Source organism: Geospiza fortis, unplaced genomic scaffold, assembly GCF_000277835.1.
Source record: "Geospiza fortis unplaced genomic scaffold, GeoFor_1.0 scaffold396, whole genome shotgun sequence".
In the NCBI taxonomy this organism is placed as follows: domain Eukaryota; kingdom Metazoa; phylum Chordata; class Aves; order Passeriformes; family Thraupidae; genus Geospiza; species Geospiza fortis.
In genome coordinates, this window is record NW_005054345.1 from 4,832,007 (window position 1) to 4,849,377 (window position 17,371).

Here is a 17,371-nt window from a genome sequence, read left to right on the forward strand (position 1 = left end):
CAATGGGACAAAACAAGCCCTGGAAAGCAGGAGGGCCTTCCAACAGTGCCTGGTTCTGAACGAGGTATTTGGGCTTGTTTTGTGTCTGTGTGCAACTAAAATGGGTCAGTTTGGGATCCACAGGTGTTGGAAATAGAATGTTTAAATTTCAGTTAATGATTTTAATTAACATTTAAATTAATTGTGTTAATCATAACCTATATATATACAAATTATAAATACTGTGATATTCCTAAATTGCTCTCAGCCAGCATTTAGGAACGTTGTCATAACCTACTTTTGTGGGAGCACAGCCTGGGAAAATTAATGGAGCTTTAAGTTTTGATAAACCAGCTCTGCTGGGCTTCAGTGAATAAAGCTTGGGAGAGAGATGAGGCTGGACACCTGGAATGCAGAATTCATGCACCACAAGGGTATCTTGGAGAAACCAGAAGATAAAAAAGAGACTAAAGATTCAGTCTATGCCTTGGGAAGACCCTACTGGAGGAGAAAGATAATGGTAACTCCACAAATTTTCAGGGAGAGCCTCTGATCAGGGAATTCCTCCTCCTCACACAGCAGGAGGGCAGGGGACACCAGCCGCAGCTCTCAGACACCCAAACTGCTTCTCTGAGGGGCTGTTCCTGTGAAACAACTGATAGGATGCAGTTAAACTTCCAGTGAGACCCTCTCACCTCCAGCCGATGGGAGATTTCAGCCAGCTTGGTTATTGCAGGCTCCTTGTAAACAAACTCTTGCTCATCCAGGTCTCCAAACTTAGTGCCATAAAAACCAACTCGGAAGTAGGTGCCAAACATCCTCTTTCCATCCTAGGGATGGAGAAACAAGAAGTTATTTCAGGGTGGAGACACGCACACCCCCAAGCACAGCTGCACGCAGGCTCCTGAATTTATGCAAAAATGAAAAGAAATTATAAAACAAGAGAAAAAAAATTAGAAAGAAAGAAGGGAAAGAAAAAAAAAACCACACCTGGAACTCAGCATGGATGCATTTAGCAGCAAACACCACAATGGAATTATAAACTAACATGGAATTCTATGGATCAGTTACGACCATTAGCCCAACCCTGCAATGACTTCTCCCAACCCAGGAGGAGCCTGGAGGTGCCAGCATGGAATTATGGAATGGTTTGGGTTGGGAGGGACCTCAAAGCCCATCCAGTGCCACCCCTGCCATGGGCAGGGACATCTCCCACTATCCCAGGCTGCTCCAAGCACTGTCCAAGCTGGCCTGGGGCACTTCCAGGGGCAGCCACAGCTGCTCTGGGAACTGGAGACTCACCACCCTCACAGGGAACAATTCCATCCCAACATCCCACCTAAATCTAATCTCTTTCAGCTTAAGAAGCATCAGATCTCTCAGAGGCAGCCAAAGGCAAATAAATCCTATTGTTGGAATCATTATCTGAGGCTCTCCAAAGCCTGTGCAGAGACCCTGCAGGGGTCAGACATCCCTGGAATCACCCAGCATGGATTCCCCCCAAATCCACCCTCCAGGAATTGCAGGGTTGGGCCCAAGTCAATGTCCAGTTCACTCACACACACACACACAAGTGCTCTTGAACCAGCATTCCAGCTGGAGGTGTTACACTCTCTACGAACTGCCTAGGAGAGAGGGCCAAAGTCACTCCTGGTGAAAGCAGATGCAATCCTGTGCCATGTACCTGCTTCCAGGGGAGCCAGTGGTGAATTTGGCCCCGAAACGCAACAAAAGGAGAGAAACAAGAAAGATTTTTTGCTGGAAAGGCAACGGAGAAAATCTGATTAAAAGAGAGAGAGAGAGAGAGAGAGAGAAGAAAAATGCTTTAAAAATTAAACACACCTTGCTTGTGTTAAAGAACTCACGCTGCATGCACAAACCAGGGATGCCTTTCAGCAAGAAACTCCAAAATGTTCACCTTTACTCTCGTGACAAATGTGATGCAGTAAAGGACACTCAGGGTCCCTGAGCTGGGTTAGGGTTTGGCTTCAAACAGCCCTCACAGGTGTCCTGGCTGCCAGGTTTTATTTTAGAATTTTGCTATGGCAAAACTGATCTCTTGTGGTGATGGTGAACATGATCTACGAAGGCAAAGAGGATAAATAAACCAAACTAAAATAAAAAAAACCCTTCAGGCAAACTCCAGATTGCAAAAACCACTGGCAGAGCCACAGCCTTCACCTGGCTGGAGGAAACTCTGGAGCACCCCCCTGGAGGTGCCTGAGGGCCAAAAACTTCCACTTCAGAGCTGAGCTCTGCCCTCCTGGAGGCACTGGGGTGAGGAGCAGCCCTCATCCCAAAAAAGCAACACCTGGCTGTGCCCAGGCTCCCTGGACCTTGCTCTAGAGCCTGTCCCTCTGGGAATCCTCCTGCAGAGAGGGGCACTTCTCCAGCCCCACTGAATTCCCCATGGCTTTCAGCACACCCAGGAGCCCAGGAGCCCTCCCAGGGTGGGAACTCCAGCTGCAGAGCTGCTGCTGTTTCACTGGATGTTGCCACTTCCCTGGACTCCCTGCCTTTGTGCAGTGCCCATCCCTCTGGATCCATGCAGGATTGAGCTACTGAACCCTTTTTTCCTCATCACTACCTTTTCAAAGCCACAGTTTTGGGTAACATTATCCACACTAAAATCCTTGAACATTCAGCATTTCCAGCTTCCATCTCACTGTCACAGACAGAAGGCTCTGACTCCAGGGCTCCTTTCTCCAAGTCCTTCCCAAGGCAGCACCTGGGGCAAGGTGGAGTTGGAACCTCATCTCTCTAAGGTCCTTTCCAACCCAAAACATTCCATGACTCCGTGTCTGCCTGGGGGGAGCTGCCACAGGGATCAGCTCCCCAGAGCCAAAGTTTGTGGGATCCTGCCCCAACCCTGGCACTGGGTGATTAAGGACACACTGATTTCTAATTCATGAGCTGTTTCCTCCCTCCTGGGCCAGGGGTTTCCAGGCTGTGAAGCACTTGCAAGAACCAGATCCCTACAAGTGAGTTTTTGCCATGGACACCTCTGCCCAGGCAGACCCTTGTTACAGGCAGGGTAAAAATGATAAGGGAGGAAGAGAATGCTGTCTGCTGATCAGCATAAATCCCTGAGGAGTCCTGCTGGCATTTACTAAATGCAAAAAATAAGAGTTTTGGGGAGCCCCAGGAGTGGCAGAGCTCAAGGGAAGCCTGGTGAGATTCCCTGTCCCTGTGTGAGGTCAGCTCCCAGCTCATCCCCATGCTGCTCTGGCTCTCCCTGGTAAATCCAGACACTGAATCCCAGTAAAAGGGATCCTAGAGGCAGCAGTGAGGAGCATGGCCAGCCCCTGATGTAACTCTTGCTGGAAATCTGTGCCTGGAGACAAGGGAATGGGAGCAAATCCCTTTGGGGAAACACTTCCAGACCACTCCAGGCCTGCCAGGGACATTCAGGAGCTGCCACTTCCCTGGGATCATCAGCTCCATGCTTGGCACTAGGGACAGGGGATGGCTCTGTACTGGCATCTCAAACTCAGCCAACACCAAACCACTTCCCAGCCACAGCAGGGAAAACTGAACAAATCATTAAGTGCTCTGTGGTCTTGTTTCTGGCAAGAGCTAAAAATGCAGATATGAGGGAGGAATTATTAAAAGCATCATATCTCCTATTATTTTATCAAAAAATAATAGGATTTGGGGAGGAGAAGAGAATGAAGGTGAACACTGAATAGCCATCACACAACTGGCAGAGCAGGTAACAGCCACCATGACTTATGAAGGTTCATGATTTGTTATTATGCATGGTAAATATCTTTCCAAATTGCTGGGAATAAAGTTTTGGGGTTATCTCTTGCACGCACACAAAAAGCTTTGCCAACGAGACTTGGGGGGAAATTAAAGATAAATCTGATGCAAGAGGGATCATTGCTTCCTCCTCCAGGACAGCAGCAGCTGCCTGAAGGGTGCAGGAACAAAGCAACTCCTTCAAAATGCAGAATCCAACCCATCTTTACCAAACTCAGTACTGTTATTTTCCTGCTCAATTTTAACCCAAGGTCCTTTGCAGGTGTTGCCAACTACTACAAGTCTTCCAATATTGATTTTTTGGGAAAGAATCAGCTCCTGGAGCCCTGTTATCCACTAGCAACCTCCCCATGCACAGCTTAAAAAGAGTTTTTAAATTCTTGTGGCACAGCATGAAAAGATTTTTTCTTAATTTTCCTAATTGGAAAGCAAATTAATAGAATGAATTCAACATTTATTCCATGAATAAGCACACAAAGCCCATCAGTTGGTGTGTTTAAGGAGAGCTCAGGAATCCTCTGGTGCCAGCCCCAGGACACTGCAATGCTTGTAGTTGGCAACACCACATCCCTTGTGCCATGGAGGGGGGTGCTGCTGTTGGCATAGCTCTTTGCTAAAATGAAATTGGGGGTTCCACAGTGTAAAACAAAAAAAAAAATCAAACCAAAAACAAAAAGGGGAGGTGGGGAAAAAGGGGCAGAGAAAGGGAAAAAAAATTCCACAAGTAGGAACTTACCACAACAGACAATAGTAAGAGTGGGGAGGAGGGTCAGCAACCAGGGCGATAGAGGAGAAAACAGAAAGTATTTAATTAGGGAAATTCCATAAAACAAACAAGCAGCAAATTGGCAGCAAATAAATTTTAAAATTAAAAAAAAAAAGGGGGGGGGCGAGCATCCATTAAAATATTTAAAATAAGGGCAGGGGAAAAAAGGGCAAAACATGCAACAAACCTGAAAGCTACAAAGCACAAAGGTCAGAAAAAGTGTGGCAATGAAGGAGCACGATGACAGACGAGAGCTGAACCCACGGTGTCTTTTACCATGCAGTAAAACATGACCAAGTGGTGTTAGAATCATAACCAATGGCAGGAGTCTCTCCAGGGGTCGATTTAGGGGCAGAATAATAAAACAGATGCTCACAGGCCTTGTTGGCTTGAACACATTTACATCATTTCCACACCTAGCACAGGTTCTCTGCTGGGCTGTGTCTCCCTGGACCTTTTCCATGGGGACAAGGGGATGATTTCCAGGGCCAGCCCTGAAGTGTCAGGGTTTATTTTAAGCTGCTCAATTTCCATTTTTTGCCAGGCTGGAATTGAAACTGACATTCAGACATCACCAGCCTTAATTATGTCCCACAACACCAAAGGTTTTTTTGTCTCAGCCTCGCTTCGGTAAATGTGTGGTGGAAACCTGGAGGGAGGTGGCCCAAAATGAGCTGCCTGATCCATAGAAAAGCAAAAATAAACTGAAAAGATGAAGCCTAAACAAAGAACATCATATTCACAGAGCTTTTTAGTGCTTTCTGAGACTTCTCCATGCTCATGCACCCACTGTGCCAACTGGACTAGGGCTGGAGTCAAAGTGGCCCTGCAGATCATTCAATTGCTTTGTCCATTTTTAACCCAAAAGCGTGGTTCTCGTGGCGTGTTGCAGAACTGTGAGCACACAGCCTCCTCAAAAACCCAGGCAGCAAAACTGGCCCCAGTTAACACAACTGAGCCCTTTTACTGCCAGATAAAGCCCTACATGGATTGACTGAGAAGAGAAGGAAGCAGTTTCTCCTCTGAGATCAAAGGTGCACCTGCAGCAAACCAGGTTTGTGTTTGGTACCTCTGAGCATTGGTGCTTAAATCGACCCCTGTGGGTGGGGTGAAAATATGGTATGGAGGGATGATTTTCTGTGTCAATGCTGATGGAAAGAAATATAAACAAATTATAAAAACAAACTAGTAATGATACAGTGGCTCATTCACCAAAGAACCTCATTAGTGGAACACGTCAGCATCCATGCACTACCTACAGCTGCTTATGAAGAAATTCCTACTACAACCACGGTTTATTGGGATTTCTTTGGTTAATGAATTGTTTTAAACAGCAGACAGCAACAGAAACACCCACAGCTAGCACATGTGGGCAAGCGTTGGCGTGAGTCATCTGGAAACTCAATTAGTGTTCTTTGCTAACTAAGATGGAGTTACCTACCTCCCAGCCAGTACTCTGTGTGATAAAAAGTAAAAAGGGCATGTCACAGAAACCAAAAAAAAAGAGTTTCAAAGGCCAAAACATGACCAGCAATAAGCCTGCAATGGTCTCAATGGTTCTAAGTCATCATGCAGCCAAAGCAGCCTCCTCTGGCCCAGCACAGCCAGGCCCTCACAGCCCTTAATTAAGCTGGTGGCTTTTGCACCATCCAAGTTTGGAAAGGCTCCTTCAATTCTTTAACCATCACATGAACAAACAAATAAACCCCCCAGCACTTCTGGATGTTACCTACCAGGCTAAAGGCAAGGTACAGTGGGTTTTCCCAGCATGCAAAATACAGTTTAAAAGAACATCTGAAAGGGTAAACTGGAATTTTTAAGTCTTGGATAGTTCTGAAGTTACCACAAATCTTGGTTTGTGATGTTCTCTCATTTTAAATTCCAGAAAAAAAACTGTTGATGATCCTTGTATTTACCATGGATCATCATTTGACAATTCTCTGGAATCTGAGAATAATGGTTTTTCATTTTCCTTGCACTGAGCATTTGAAGTTTCTTCACAATTCACCCTGCAGCTGAAAATTCAAACCATTACCTGGTGAACAATCTTGCTGAATGCTTCCTGCAGTTTACCATGAATTGTAGACAACTTCTTGGCATCTCTGTTGGCTTCATGAATAGGAATAAGGACTTTGTAAACCTCATTAACTGCTTCATACATGCCAGCCTACAAAAATAAGGCCCATCAGATTGCTCCATCAATTCAACAGCCAGAATTACACACACAGCATTTAAATGATGAAACTGCAAAATGAAAAGGTGACTGAGACTCCATTGTGGGATAATCACATCATTTCTTCAAATGTACCCAGAGATAAATGGAATAAAATCCTCAGTTACCCCTGAAATCAAGAGCCTGGTGCATTACACCTTGCTGTCAGTAATTAGGATCATTAACATAACCAATCCTGGGATATTTCGGATGGACATAGGCACCAGAGCAAAACAAGCTAAACAGGATCCTAACCAAACCTATGAGCATTCAATATGGAAAAGCTGAAGCGCACATTTCAGCTCCTTCTGTTCAGTACATCTTCAGCCTGTGTGACTTCTGCATCCCCTTCTGGCACCCCAGAAGAGATGGACTTTGGAAGATCCCCAGGATCTCTCTCCTGGAGTGGGTCCAGCCCATTGTGGGCAGCCACTGCACAGAGGGGCTGAGCAGGAACTCCAGGCTTTTGCTCTGGATTTACTGCTACTTGTGCTTAAGCCCAGTGAATGACACTTCATGTTGTGTCTTGGGAATTAATTCACTCCTTTTCCTTGGTTTACTCCAGAGGGCAAATCAGGCTGTTTTAAACAATTAAAACTCCAATTGCTCTGTGCAAATTAAGCATTTACAATAGAATTATACACTCAGAGAGAAAACATTTTCCTTCCTACTGCCCAGCAGTGTGAGGCTGCTGGAGAAGGGAGGTAAAGAAATGAGTCTTCTACCATAGAGAAAGATGCTGCAGCCTGTTCCAGCAATCCCACCAGACCAGCTTCTGTAAAATACTTCCCAGAACAGATTCCTTCTTCATCTGGGGACACAACATCATCAGAAACTGCTGACTCTTCCAAAACATTGGAAGATATGTTCTGGGGAGATACAAGAGATAAAAATACGTTTACTCAATTCAAACAACACTCAACACTTTCAATACTTTGAAAGACAGTTGATTTGCAGTCAAATCCTGGAATTTGTGTAGAGGTGGCTTTCTATTTTTGTGGAGTATATACGTAAAATATGGCTTTCCATTTCTATAGAGTATATACGTAAAATATTGCTATTTTTGTAGTGGATATATATAAAATACATCTATTTTTGTGGAGTTTATATGTAAAATATTGCTATTTTTGTAGTGCATATATAAAATATATCTATTTTTCTAGAGTATATATGTAAAATATTGCTATTTTTGTAGTGCATATATAAAATACATCTATTTTTGTAGAGGATCTGTATAAAATACACATTCCTCACAGAGCAGCATCTCATTGATGCAACAAACAGCGAGCATGTTTTGAGGATGTAGGCACAGAACTCCCAGCACATGGAAACACTATTTAGCTCAGCAGCAAAGCCCAGAAACCCCTTAGGGAGGATGATGCCCACCTGGAATGTCACACAGCCCACAGGGAGGTATTTCCTGTCCTCCAGCATGCTCAGGTACTCGGCCACCAGGGCTGCAGAGTGCACCAGGCACTGGGCAGACTCGGCGTGGTTGCTCCTCTCAGAATGTTTCCCTGCCATGTTCTGCAGCCACGTCAGCCTCAGGTCAGGGGAATTCTGGTAGCCCTTGGCAATCCTGAAGGGAGACAAAACCTCTGTGCTTCCATGTCCTTTCCTTCTGAACCAGCACAGCCCTTCAGCACGGCTTTTTCACACTGTATTTAGTCACTTCTGCTTAAACACCAACCCCCTTGGTGCTCTGGAAATCCCTGAGACAAGAAGCTGTTGAGATGGGAAGTCACCCTGAATTATAGATTTCTGAGCCAGTAGTGGTGGGTGAGCAGTGGGTGATGCTGAAGCTCCTGACCAAAGCCCATGTTTCACCTGAGATTAGTGGCAATCCAAAGGTGTGGCACAATCAGAGCACACCTGCCTGGCTCCCTACAGCAAAACCCCTCTGCTGACCACTAAGAAGCCCTCAGGGCCATTTGTGCAGACAGCAGCATGGAATTTGGCACTTGGGAGCTTAACTTGGCTCTGGAATATCTTTTGCACATGGACACCATTTGGGGCAACCAAGTGCTGGAAGAGCCCCCAAGCTTTCCCTGAAGCAAGCAGGGAGAGTTCCCTACTCAGGTGGAAGATGAGATTTTCAGGGATGGCTGGGGAATGAAAACTACTTTTATCCAAGATAAGCTGCCCAAATGCCAAACAAAACCTCTCAGCACCACACTCAAACACAACAGACAGGCACATATTGGTCTGTGAGCAGTGAGACTCACCCTGGCCCACAATCAAGTCCTGTAAGTGCCCAAATGTGCAGCATCTGAGCCCAAACCCATGTGGAGCACTGACATCTCCTGTCCCTACAGTGCCAACTCTACCTGTACATCAGGTCAATCAGCATTTCTGGATCTTCCTGGTGCTCCTTCATTTTAACTGTGTCTGACAGGATCATATGGAGGTTGAACACTAAATCCTGGACCTGTGAAAAATAGGCTGCTGTAAAGAACTGGCAATGGAAATTGAGCTACCATTGTTATGTGAGGAACACAATCACTCTGAATCTTTGCATCTTGTCAGAACTAATCAAAAACCTGAGTTTTATGTGATTAGATGATTAAAAAAACGAAAACCCAAACCCTTTCCAGGGAATGCCTGCAAATTCCAGTCCTAGATGCAGGTTTAGGCACAGCCTGGTAATGAATTACATATTGCTTGTCTTGTGGTTTATGTCTTTTACCTGGTCAGGAAATGTTGTCTCCCTAAGTTCCAGATCCTCCTCAGCATATGTCAGAATAGTCTTGAGGGAACGCCGCAGGAATTCTTCATTGAAGTTCTGGGATGTCCCCACCAGGGATGAGAGGGACATGGTCACCTGCATCTTCACTCTGGCAAAGTTCTGCAACAGAGATGTTGTTATGGGATTTCAGCAGCCTGGAGACAGTGCTTTGGTTAGGGCACCCTCCTCCTGACCTGACAGAGAAAAGAAAACTGAAGTTTTGCAAGAACAGCTGTCTCAGAGCAATTATTAGAATAAACCTGCTGCAGCCGAACATTAAAATCTGATGATTATTTAGTTCCAGATAAAGGTTTTCCTGCAAAAATATTAATGTTGTCTGTTTGCACATGGTCTCCTCTCACACACCCTGAACAGGATGACGCTCTCATGAAACATCCTTGATCCAGGATGGTTTTGGTTTGGTCAAGCCTTAAAAACTGGAATCCCATTATCTGTGCTGTCAATCCCCTCACAGCCCCTGGCCAGAAGCAAGGTGTCCCCCATTTCTGTGGAGGACTGCACCCACAGCCAGCAGCCCCAGCCCCGTTATCTGCCATAACCCAGGGAGAGCAGCAGACTCACGTTCCCGATCTCGAAGTTCTGCCTCATGAGGAGGTACAGGGAGGCACTGGCGTGGGACCTGATGGGGCCAATGCTGCTGCTGCAGTGCCTCAGGAGCCTCAGGCACAGGTCTGCACACTGCTCTGTCTCCTCCTCAAACAGCAGCTCAGGGAACTGGAAAACAGCAGGGGAGGAAATTGGAACAGGCAGGAATGAGCACTCAAACAGGCAGCAGCGAGGGTGCACTGTAATGAGAGGGAGCCCAAACCCTCTGTTTTGGGGGAATGATGCTCATTTCAATCACTTTACAGTAAGGCAAAACTGGCAGCACTGGAAGGCAACTCATTTTACCTTCCCCTCCAACTTGCTCCCACATCTACACCCTCACACTGATTTACATCACTCCCAAAATCTCAGGCTTAAAACTCTGAGCTTCTCCCCACACACCCACAGAAACTGGGAAACAAATCCTTTTAAAGTGAGATTTGTCCAGCTTCAACCCCACCTGTGCCTTGAGCTCCCCTCTCCCCACTCAGTGCCAGCCAGCAGGAACTCAAATCCCATCCATGGTGTGTGAGCTGCACTTTTTGGTGCAGCCAAGCCCAAAATGCAGAAATGCAGGTACTGCCCATGAAAACCAGGCCAGGCTATGCTGTCTGAAAATTCACACTGCCCAACATAATAATTGCTTGGGGAAGTGGCCCCATACAAAGGAAGAAACAACACCTTCCTCCCTCAGTGCGGCTCAGGGGGGGATTTGTGCCCCCACAGGGGATTCACCTTTGAGACCAAAGCTCTCTGCGTGGCAAAGCAGTGCTGGAGGTAAAGGGCACTTTGGTTGCAGGCCATGCTGTGCAGCAGCACTTTGAGCACCCCGCCGAGGATGCTCTCCTTGGACTCCGTCACCGACACGGTCTGCAAAGGGAAACAAGGCTCCATGAGAAACAGGGAAAACAAGACTCCATGAGAAAAATGAGAAACCAAGACTCCATGAGAAAAATGAACCCTCTGCGTGCCTGTCCATGTGGGAGAGAGCAAACAGCTCTGACCAAAAGCCCTTTGCATGGGGAAATGACCCACTTAGCTGGGCCTGCCAAACAGCCCCGTTCTGAGGCAACCCCCAGGTGAGGAACACCTGATCCCTGGATAAAGCAGGTGCAGTGGGGATTCTTTGTCCTCAGTGACACATTTGGGGACATTGTTCTGCTGGAGGGAAAGCCCATAGGTGGGCTGTAGCTGGGTTATTCAGGCACAAATTCAATCCTTGCCATTCCTGGGTCTCTCTGCAGATCAGAGGTGGATTTGGGAAGCATGGTCCTGCCTGCTCCCAGTCTGTGCCCAGGTTCATCTGTACAGAAATCAGGGGACAAAGTGAGTACAGGTCCAGGAGGCTGACCTGGAACCCAGCGGTTTGAGGCAGGTTTGGGAAAAACTGGAGGAACTGTTTGGGATAAGGCAAGATTTGGAAATTTTTACAGTTCATTCCTGAATAACTATTTCTTATACTACAAGGAAGGGAGAATCTTAAAATTCTCAATTTCAAGACTGAAGGAAGGTATTGCAATGTAAAACCAGATTGTTCCAGGCTGGGATTTGGAGAGACATCACCCCCTTGCTGCTGCAGCTGAACAGTTCCCTCAGCACTGAGGCAGTTTTGTTTAACAAAGTGCTGCCTGGCCAGGTGACTGCAATGCCATTACATCTCCATTTTCTTATCAGCCTCACCTGTACAACTATCTCTAGAGTATCCAAAATTATCAGGTTGGCTTCTGTTGCAAGATTCCCATCAATGAGTGCTTCATGTTCTATCTCTGCCCTTGACCTGATCAAAGAAAACAAAGAAATAAAATTACTTCCTGATTTAGGAACAGACCTACATATTTTCCAGTCAAAAATGTTCTCTCACTAGCAGGAAACTCCCAGTTACAGTTTGCATATTTATCACTGGACAACACCACAAAGATATTTCAATGCACCCCCTGAGAGGACAGGAAGGAAAACTCAGTTTTTTTGCAAGTACAGACTTACAGAGGCTTCACGTTCATCATGCTTGGAGAGCTCACACTGCTCTCTGACACTTCACTACTCTCCCAGGAACACAACAACAGTTTAGAAGCCCAGTCCAACCCCAAACTGGCTCAGCAGCATCGTTAGGCATGCGACAGCACGACCAGGAACAGGACATGTGGCTTTATGCTGTGGACACACGGTGGTGCTACACGAGCTGGGAACCTGCACTCCCCCTGGGAGCAGCACAGTGCAGCCTGCCAGGCTGCAATCTTATCTCTCCAAGCAACACTGCATTTAATCCTTGAAGCACAACTTCCCCTCTCAGCTAAAGGACAACGTTTTGCTGTTCCATGCCAGGCACTTGTTTTCCTGGAAAGCCTTGCAGGGTCCAGACACCCACTCACACCTGTAATTCCAGGAATTCAGCACAACCAGCCCCTTCCAGTGGCACCAGCTGCACTGGGCACAGATCCAGGGGTGTACTCAGACAGCCCAACCCTGGCCGGCCCTGCCACAGGTGCCATCCCTGACAGATTCGTGCCAGGCCAAATCCCAGCAGGAGGGTGACCAAAATCCCAGAAAAACACACAGAAAAAGGAAGAAACGATTTGGCTCTTGGAACTGTATTGCAGCAGCCCTTCCCTGCCACACTCCACGTTCTCTGGGAGCTGGCTCACATCCCCAACATCTCCAGGACAGGAAGTTTTGGGACCTGATCCCCCACAAAATAATATCATCTGCATAAAAAGAGAGCTGTGCAGAGCTCTTGGAGTGAAAAGTCTTGTTTATGGGGTTTCAAAGGGCCAGGCTCTACCTACACACACAGGACACAGCAGAGCCAGTCACAGCAAGCAGGGGTTAGAAAGCAGCTCTAGAGAGTTTTATTTTATCTAAGCAGCTCATTTTGTGAGGTGAGACACCATCCTTTGACCATCAAGGAATTCCACAGCTGTTAGATGTGTACTTGAGGTCCTTCTGGGAAGGACAGGACTCAGACCCAGTGCTGGCAGTGAGCTGCTGAGTCTTTCAGGCCAAATTCTAATCTGGTGTGACTCTGGAATTTATATCTACATCACTTCATCAGCAGGGTGAAATACCCTGGGCATTTGGCTTTCCCAATGACTCAACAGGACAAAAAGCCACTACTTGTCATAAGGAGAAATTACATTTTTGCGTGGGACAAAACAACTAAAGGCTGTGAAGAATTGCTTTCTAGTCCAGGAAGAGTCAGTGTCTGCAAGGATAAAACTTGGCCTGATCTCTGTGTGGGCTCTGAGGACCCCATTCCTCAGTTTCTTTAGAGCTTCACTTGGGCTGAGGTTGCTTCCCTAGATTAAGGAACAATTCTTTTGCAGACTACAGGTTGCAATTTGAGGAGACAGAAAACGTGCACAGCAAAGCTCAAACACAACTCCTGAGCCCTCTGGATTAAACCACACCAAGAGAGGGAATTTTCAAGGAAATGGGTGTAATAAGCCAAAAGAGCTCATTCCAGTCAGTTGCACACACACACTGAGAAGTTCTGCCAAGCATCACAAACAATGCTGTGATGATTGAGTCTGCAGATGTACAAAATGGCAATTTGTAAGAACTGCACACCAATGCTACAGTACCTGGCTGGTTTGTGGCTTCTAAAAGCACAGCACATGTGGAAAAACAATCAAAGTGATGGATTAGGACAGGAAAGGAAAGCGAGCTTTGAGAACTCCAGAATGCTCTTATGGAATAAAGGAAATATGACATGAGATATAAATGCTATCTGTGGAAACTCTTAATGGATCTTCCCTCTAAATTACAGCTTAGGGCAGGGTTTTAAGACAGTAATGGATCATATAAATCTCTTTAAATCTGATTTGGAAGTCTAAGGAAGCAAGGGACAGCAGAAAGGCAAAGAGTTGGGAGGGCAGCTTGGAGTAAAAGCTATTTGCTTTTTTTTTTTGCAATGCCAGCCCTGTGCATCTGAGGGCTCAAACCTGAGCTGGCAGTGACCCTCTGAGGGGAGGGGGACCCTGCTCTCACAGGCCTGGCACAGGGGTAGAGCAGAAGGAAAAGGCAGAGTTACTTGTCAAGCTTCTCGGTGTTCTGCCGCCAGTGAGTCATATCCTTTCTCCATCTCAGGTTCTCTTGACTTCCAAAGGCACTCCCAGAAGGGCTCCTCTCTGCAGGGAAACAGCAAAACAACAGCAGTCAGCTGGTGCTCACTTCAGCTGCACAAGCAGCAGCTCCAGATCTGCTCACAAGTGGCAGGTGGCAACAAAGATGATTTTCTGGAGCCTGAGGCTCTGTGGCACTCACCCAGGATGTTTACATGGCCCTAATTCTGTCACTGCTGAGTGGCATGAGACACAGAGAGGCAGCTGAGGCACTCACTGGTGAGAGGAGTCCCTTCCTTGGACTGCTCAAGGAGCCTGAGCGTGCCAACCCTCAGCATTCCAACACTCTGTCCTTGACTGGCACCCAGGAATGCTCTCAGGGTGGTGCCAAGACCCCCCCTTTCCACCTCACAATCTTTTATTCTCATTGCTGGGAGGGCAGGGGAATTTCAGGTAATAAAAGTAATCCAGCCACATTAAGAAAAAAAATAAAGGTTCCCATCTCTGAAGTGATTCCTTAATTATGGCTCTAAACTACTTTTCCACCGTAGCCCACAAGGACAGGCTCGTGTGGCAAAGCAGGAGACAAAACCACAGCTCTGATTCTTGTCCCCTGAGCCACCCCTTGAATTTTGGGTGTTCCTAAAAATTACTGGGTTTTACAAACAGTAGAAATCATCAGAAGGAGCCTGTTAGTCCAACTACAGCTACTTCAGGTCTCCTTAAGTCAGCAGAAATGCCCAGGCATTTTCAGAGCTGTCAGAGCAAGATCAGGCAGTTTGCTTTCCTCTCTGATCCTTGAACAGGACATTCCAGAAGATGCTGTAAAAAACTAAGGCAAGAACACCCCATAAATGAGATGTGATGTCACTAAAAAAGGCAATCAAGTAGCAAATGAAGTGCCTGCAATTTAGGAAAGGTTGTTTAGATTTTGCAGACCCAGGGAAGGGTGCTGCAAACAGCTTTCCTAGGGGCCTCTTTGTATCCCACACCACAGATGGGTGCAAATACTTGTTGGGGATGGGAGGAGCAGCTTTTGGAAGAAAAGGGATGGCACAGAGGACTCCTTTACTTACCCAGCTGTCCTCTACTTCTTCGGACCATTTCCTGCCTTGCCCCTATGCTGCCCAAAATTGCTTCTTCAAGTTTGGCTCTCATGTCTTTCGACTTCTTAAACGTCAGACTGTTCATTCTTTCAAACACTTTCTTGCCCTGCAAGTTCCAAACAAAACCATGAGGGAAGACTCTTTCAGTTTGGGATATTGGCTAAGAGTTAACAACTCAAAATATCTACAGACATGCAGTAAGAAAGGAATACAGATTAAGTTGGTAGGTGGATAAAACACTTAAATTCCAGCATTGCTACAGAAAATTCTCTTTTCAAAGTGGCACTGCAGCAGTTCCCAGATGAGGGGCAAGCAGCACAAACTGCTTGAGAAGTGGAACAAGGCACAGACACTCACATGGCTGGGAAGTAAACATGGGAAAAGCCTGGCCTTGGGATTGTGAATACAGGAAATACTTTGGAGAGGACAGGAAATGCCTTTCTGCAGTCGTGTAAAGGATGGGAGCATAAAGGTCCTCGGCAGGGCCCGGGATGGACTGCAGGGGGTTCCAGCTGGGCAGTACCTTGTACTCAAAGCAGGAGACACAGAGATAGAGCAGGTCCAGCAGGCGGTTGAGCTGCAGCACTGACAGGTCAGTGAACCACTTCTGCAGGACGCTCTCGTCTGCGTTCTTCAGCACCCACAGCAGGCAGATGAGGAGGCTGCGGCTGGACTCTGTTGAGAAGGTGGAGTGCTGCCTGCCACTCTGAAACACAGGACAGGACAGGGATCACATTCCAATCACCACAGAGTGGGAGTTTCTTCCCTTGAGATAATTGTAATAACCTCAGCAGCTCAGGGTTTAAGCAGAGGGGCTGCATGTTACCTCATGCATCTGTCAGGGTCTCACTGAGAGTGCACCTGAACCCCAGCAAAATGGGGTCATAGTCATGGAGTAAAGGCAAGAGAAGGCAGAAATGGGAGGGTCTGCCTGCTACCAGAATCAGGATTCCCTCTCTGTGCAGAGAACAGGGAACACGACCCCTCCTTATCTTCAGCCAGATGGGATTTACCTGGGGTAGAATTTGTTCTTAGGGTTTAAAGCTCATAGTGACTACTGCACTTCACAGAGCTTTTACAGGATTGCTTCTTTATCAGGAAAGAGAATTCTCCCACTTTCTGAGGTTTGTTGATTCCTATCCCTCCTTGGCATTTTCTTATGCCCCTCTGATACACACACAGCAAGATGCCAATGTGCTTTGTCCCCCTTGCTGCCCCTCTGCACACCCAACTACAAACTGATGTGGGTCCCCACAGAGCCTGCTGAATATTTGCTGGTTGACACAGACTGAGGGTCAGGAAATGGGGAGAGATGGATTTGTACCGAAGAAGGGAGTAGGAAACTGCTGGGCCTGGTGAGCTGGGGGACAGAAGTCCCTGCAATGGCCATGGCCACTGTCTGGCTGATCATGCTGCCACCCTCGCTCTCATAATCGTCCACGGCGACACAGCTCGGCCTCCCCCGCTGGTTGTGGCTCTCTGCAGAGAAATACAGGATTTTAGTCAAGCCCCAAATCCAAGGCTTCACCCCCCAGCCTCCATCCACAGTGCTGGTCCCACTGAACTGGGAATTCAAACTGAAAATCATCCCACTTGAGGGGTCCTGCAAAGAACAGGACAATGATTTGAGACCATGAAAGCAAAGAAAGTAATTCCCAAATGCAACCTACACAACCTCAGTGCCTAAAACCCTTCTAATAAGAGACAACAGACCACTTGTCCCTTTGAATACTCCAAATCCCTTCCTGCAGCTTAACTGTGTCATGAAGTTCAGAGGATGTAGATGAGAACTCTAAATTCCAAACTATTTCTGACTGGACTCCCTGCCCTGATTTGAAATAACCTCTGCTGCTCTTTGGGACACTTTGCAAAGCACCCCTGAAAATGAACTGCTGATGGAGCACATGATAGGAGGAAGAAGAGGAACTCTGCTTATCCTTTGGAATTAGGAACTCTGCTTATCCTTTGGATTTAGGAACTCTGCTCATCCTTTGGATTTAGGGACTCTGGTACAGTTTGAGGGGTGACTTTTTAAGCAGGTTAGAGACACAGATGGAAGCTGGCTCTGCATTTACATCAGCCAGTGGGATGTAAACTAAAGTGCACTGCTTTTTTTTTATTTCATGCCAACAAGTGGGCAAATGCAACTTTTGAGTG

General features: G+C 46.7%; 1 protein-coding gene across 1 annotated transcript in view; it reads right to left on the reverse strand.

Annotated features, from left to right (window-relative positions):
• Positions 1-17,371, reverse strand: part of DOCK7 (dedicator of cytokinesis 7) — an 87,794-nt gene that overhangs the window by 8,702 nt on the left and 61,721 nt on the right. The window contains 15 exon segments of the mRNA XM_031058554.1: positions 675-800; positions 5,949-5,963; positions 6,543-6,674; positions 7,445-7,588; positions 8,106-8,298; positions 9,047-9,147; positions 9,406-9,564; positions 10,027-10,179; positions 10,786-10,920; positions 11,731-11,827; positions 13,629-13,646; positions 14,078-14,174; positions 15,185-15,320; positions 15,738-15,920; positions 16,539-16,693. Coding sequence (XP_030914414.1) covers positions 675-800; positions 5,949-5,963; positions 6,543-6,674; positions 7,445-7,588; positions 8,106-8,298; positions 9,047-9,147; positions 9,406-9,564; positions 10,027-10,179; positions 10,786-10,920; positions 11,731-11,827; positions 13,629-13,646; positions 14,078-14,174; positions 15,185-15,320; positions 15,738-15,920; positions 16,539-16,693 — 1,844 coding nt within the window.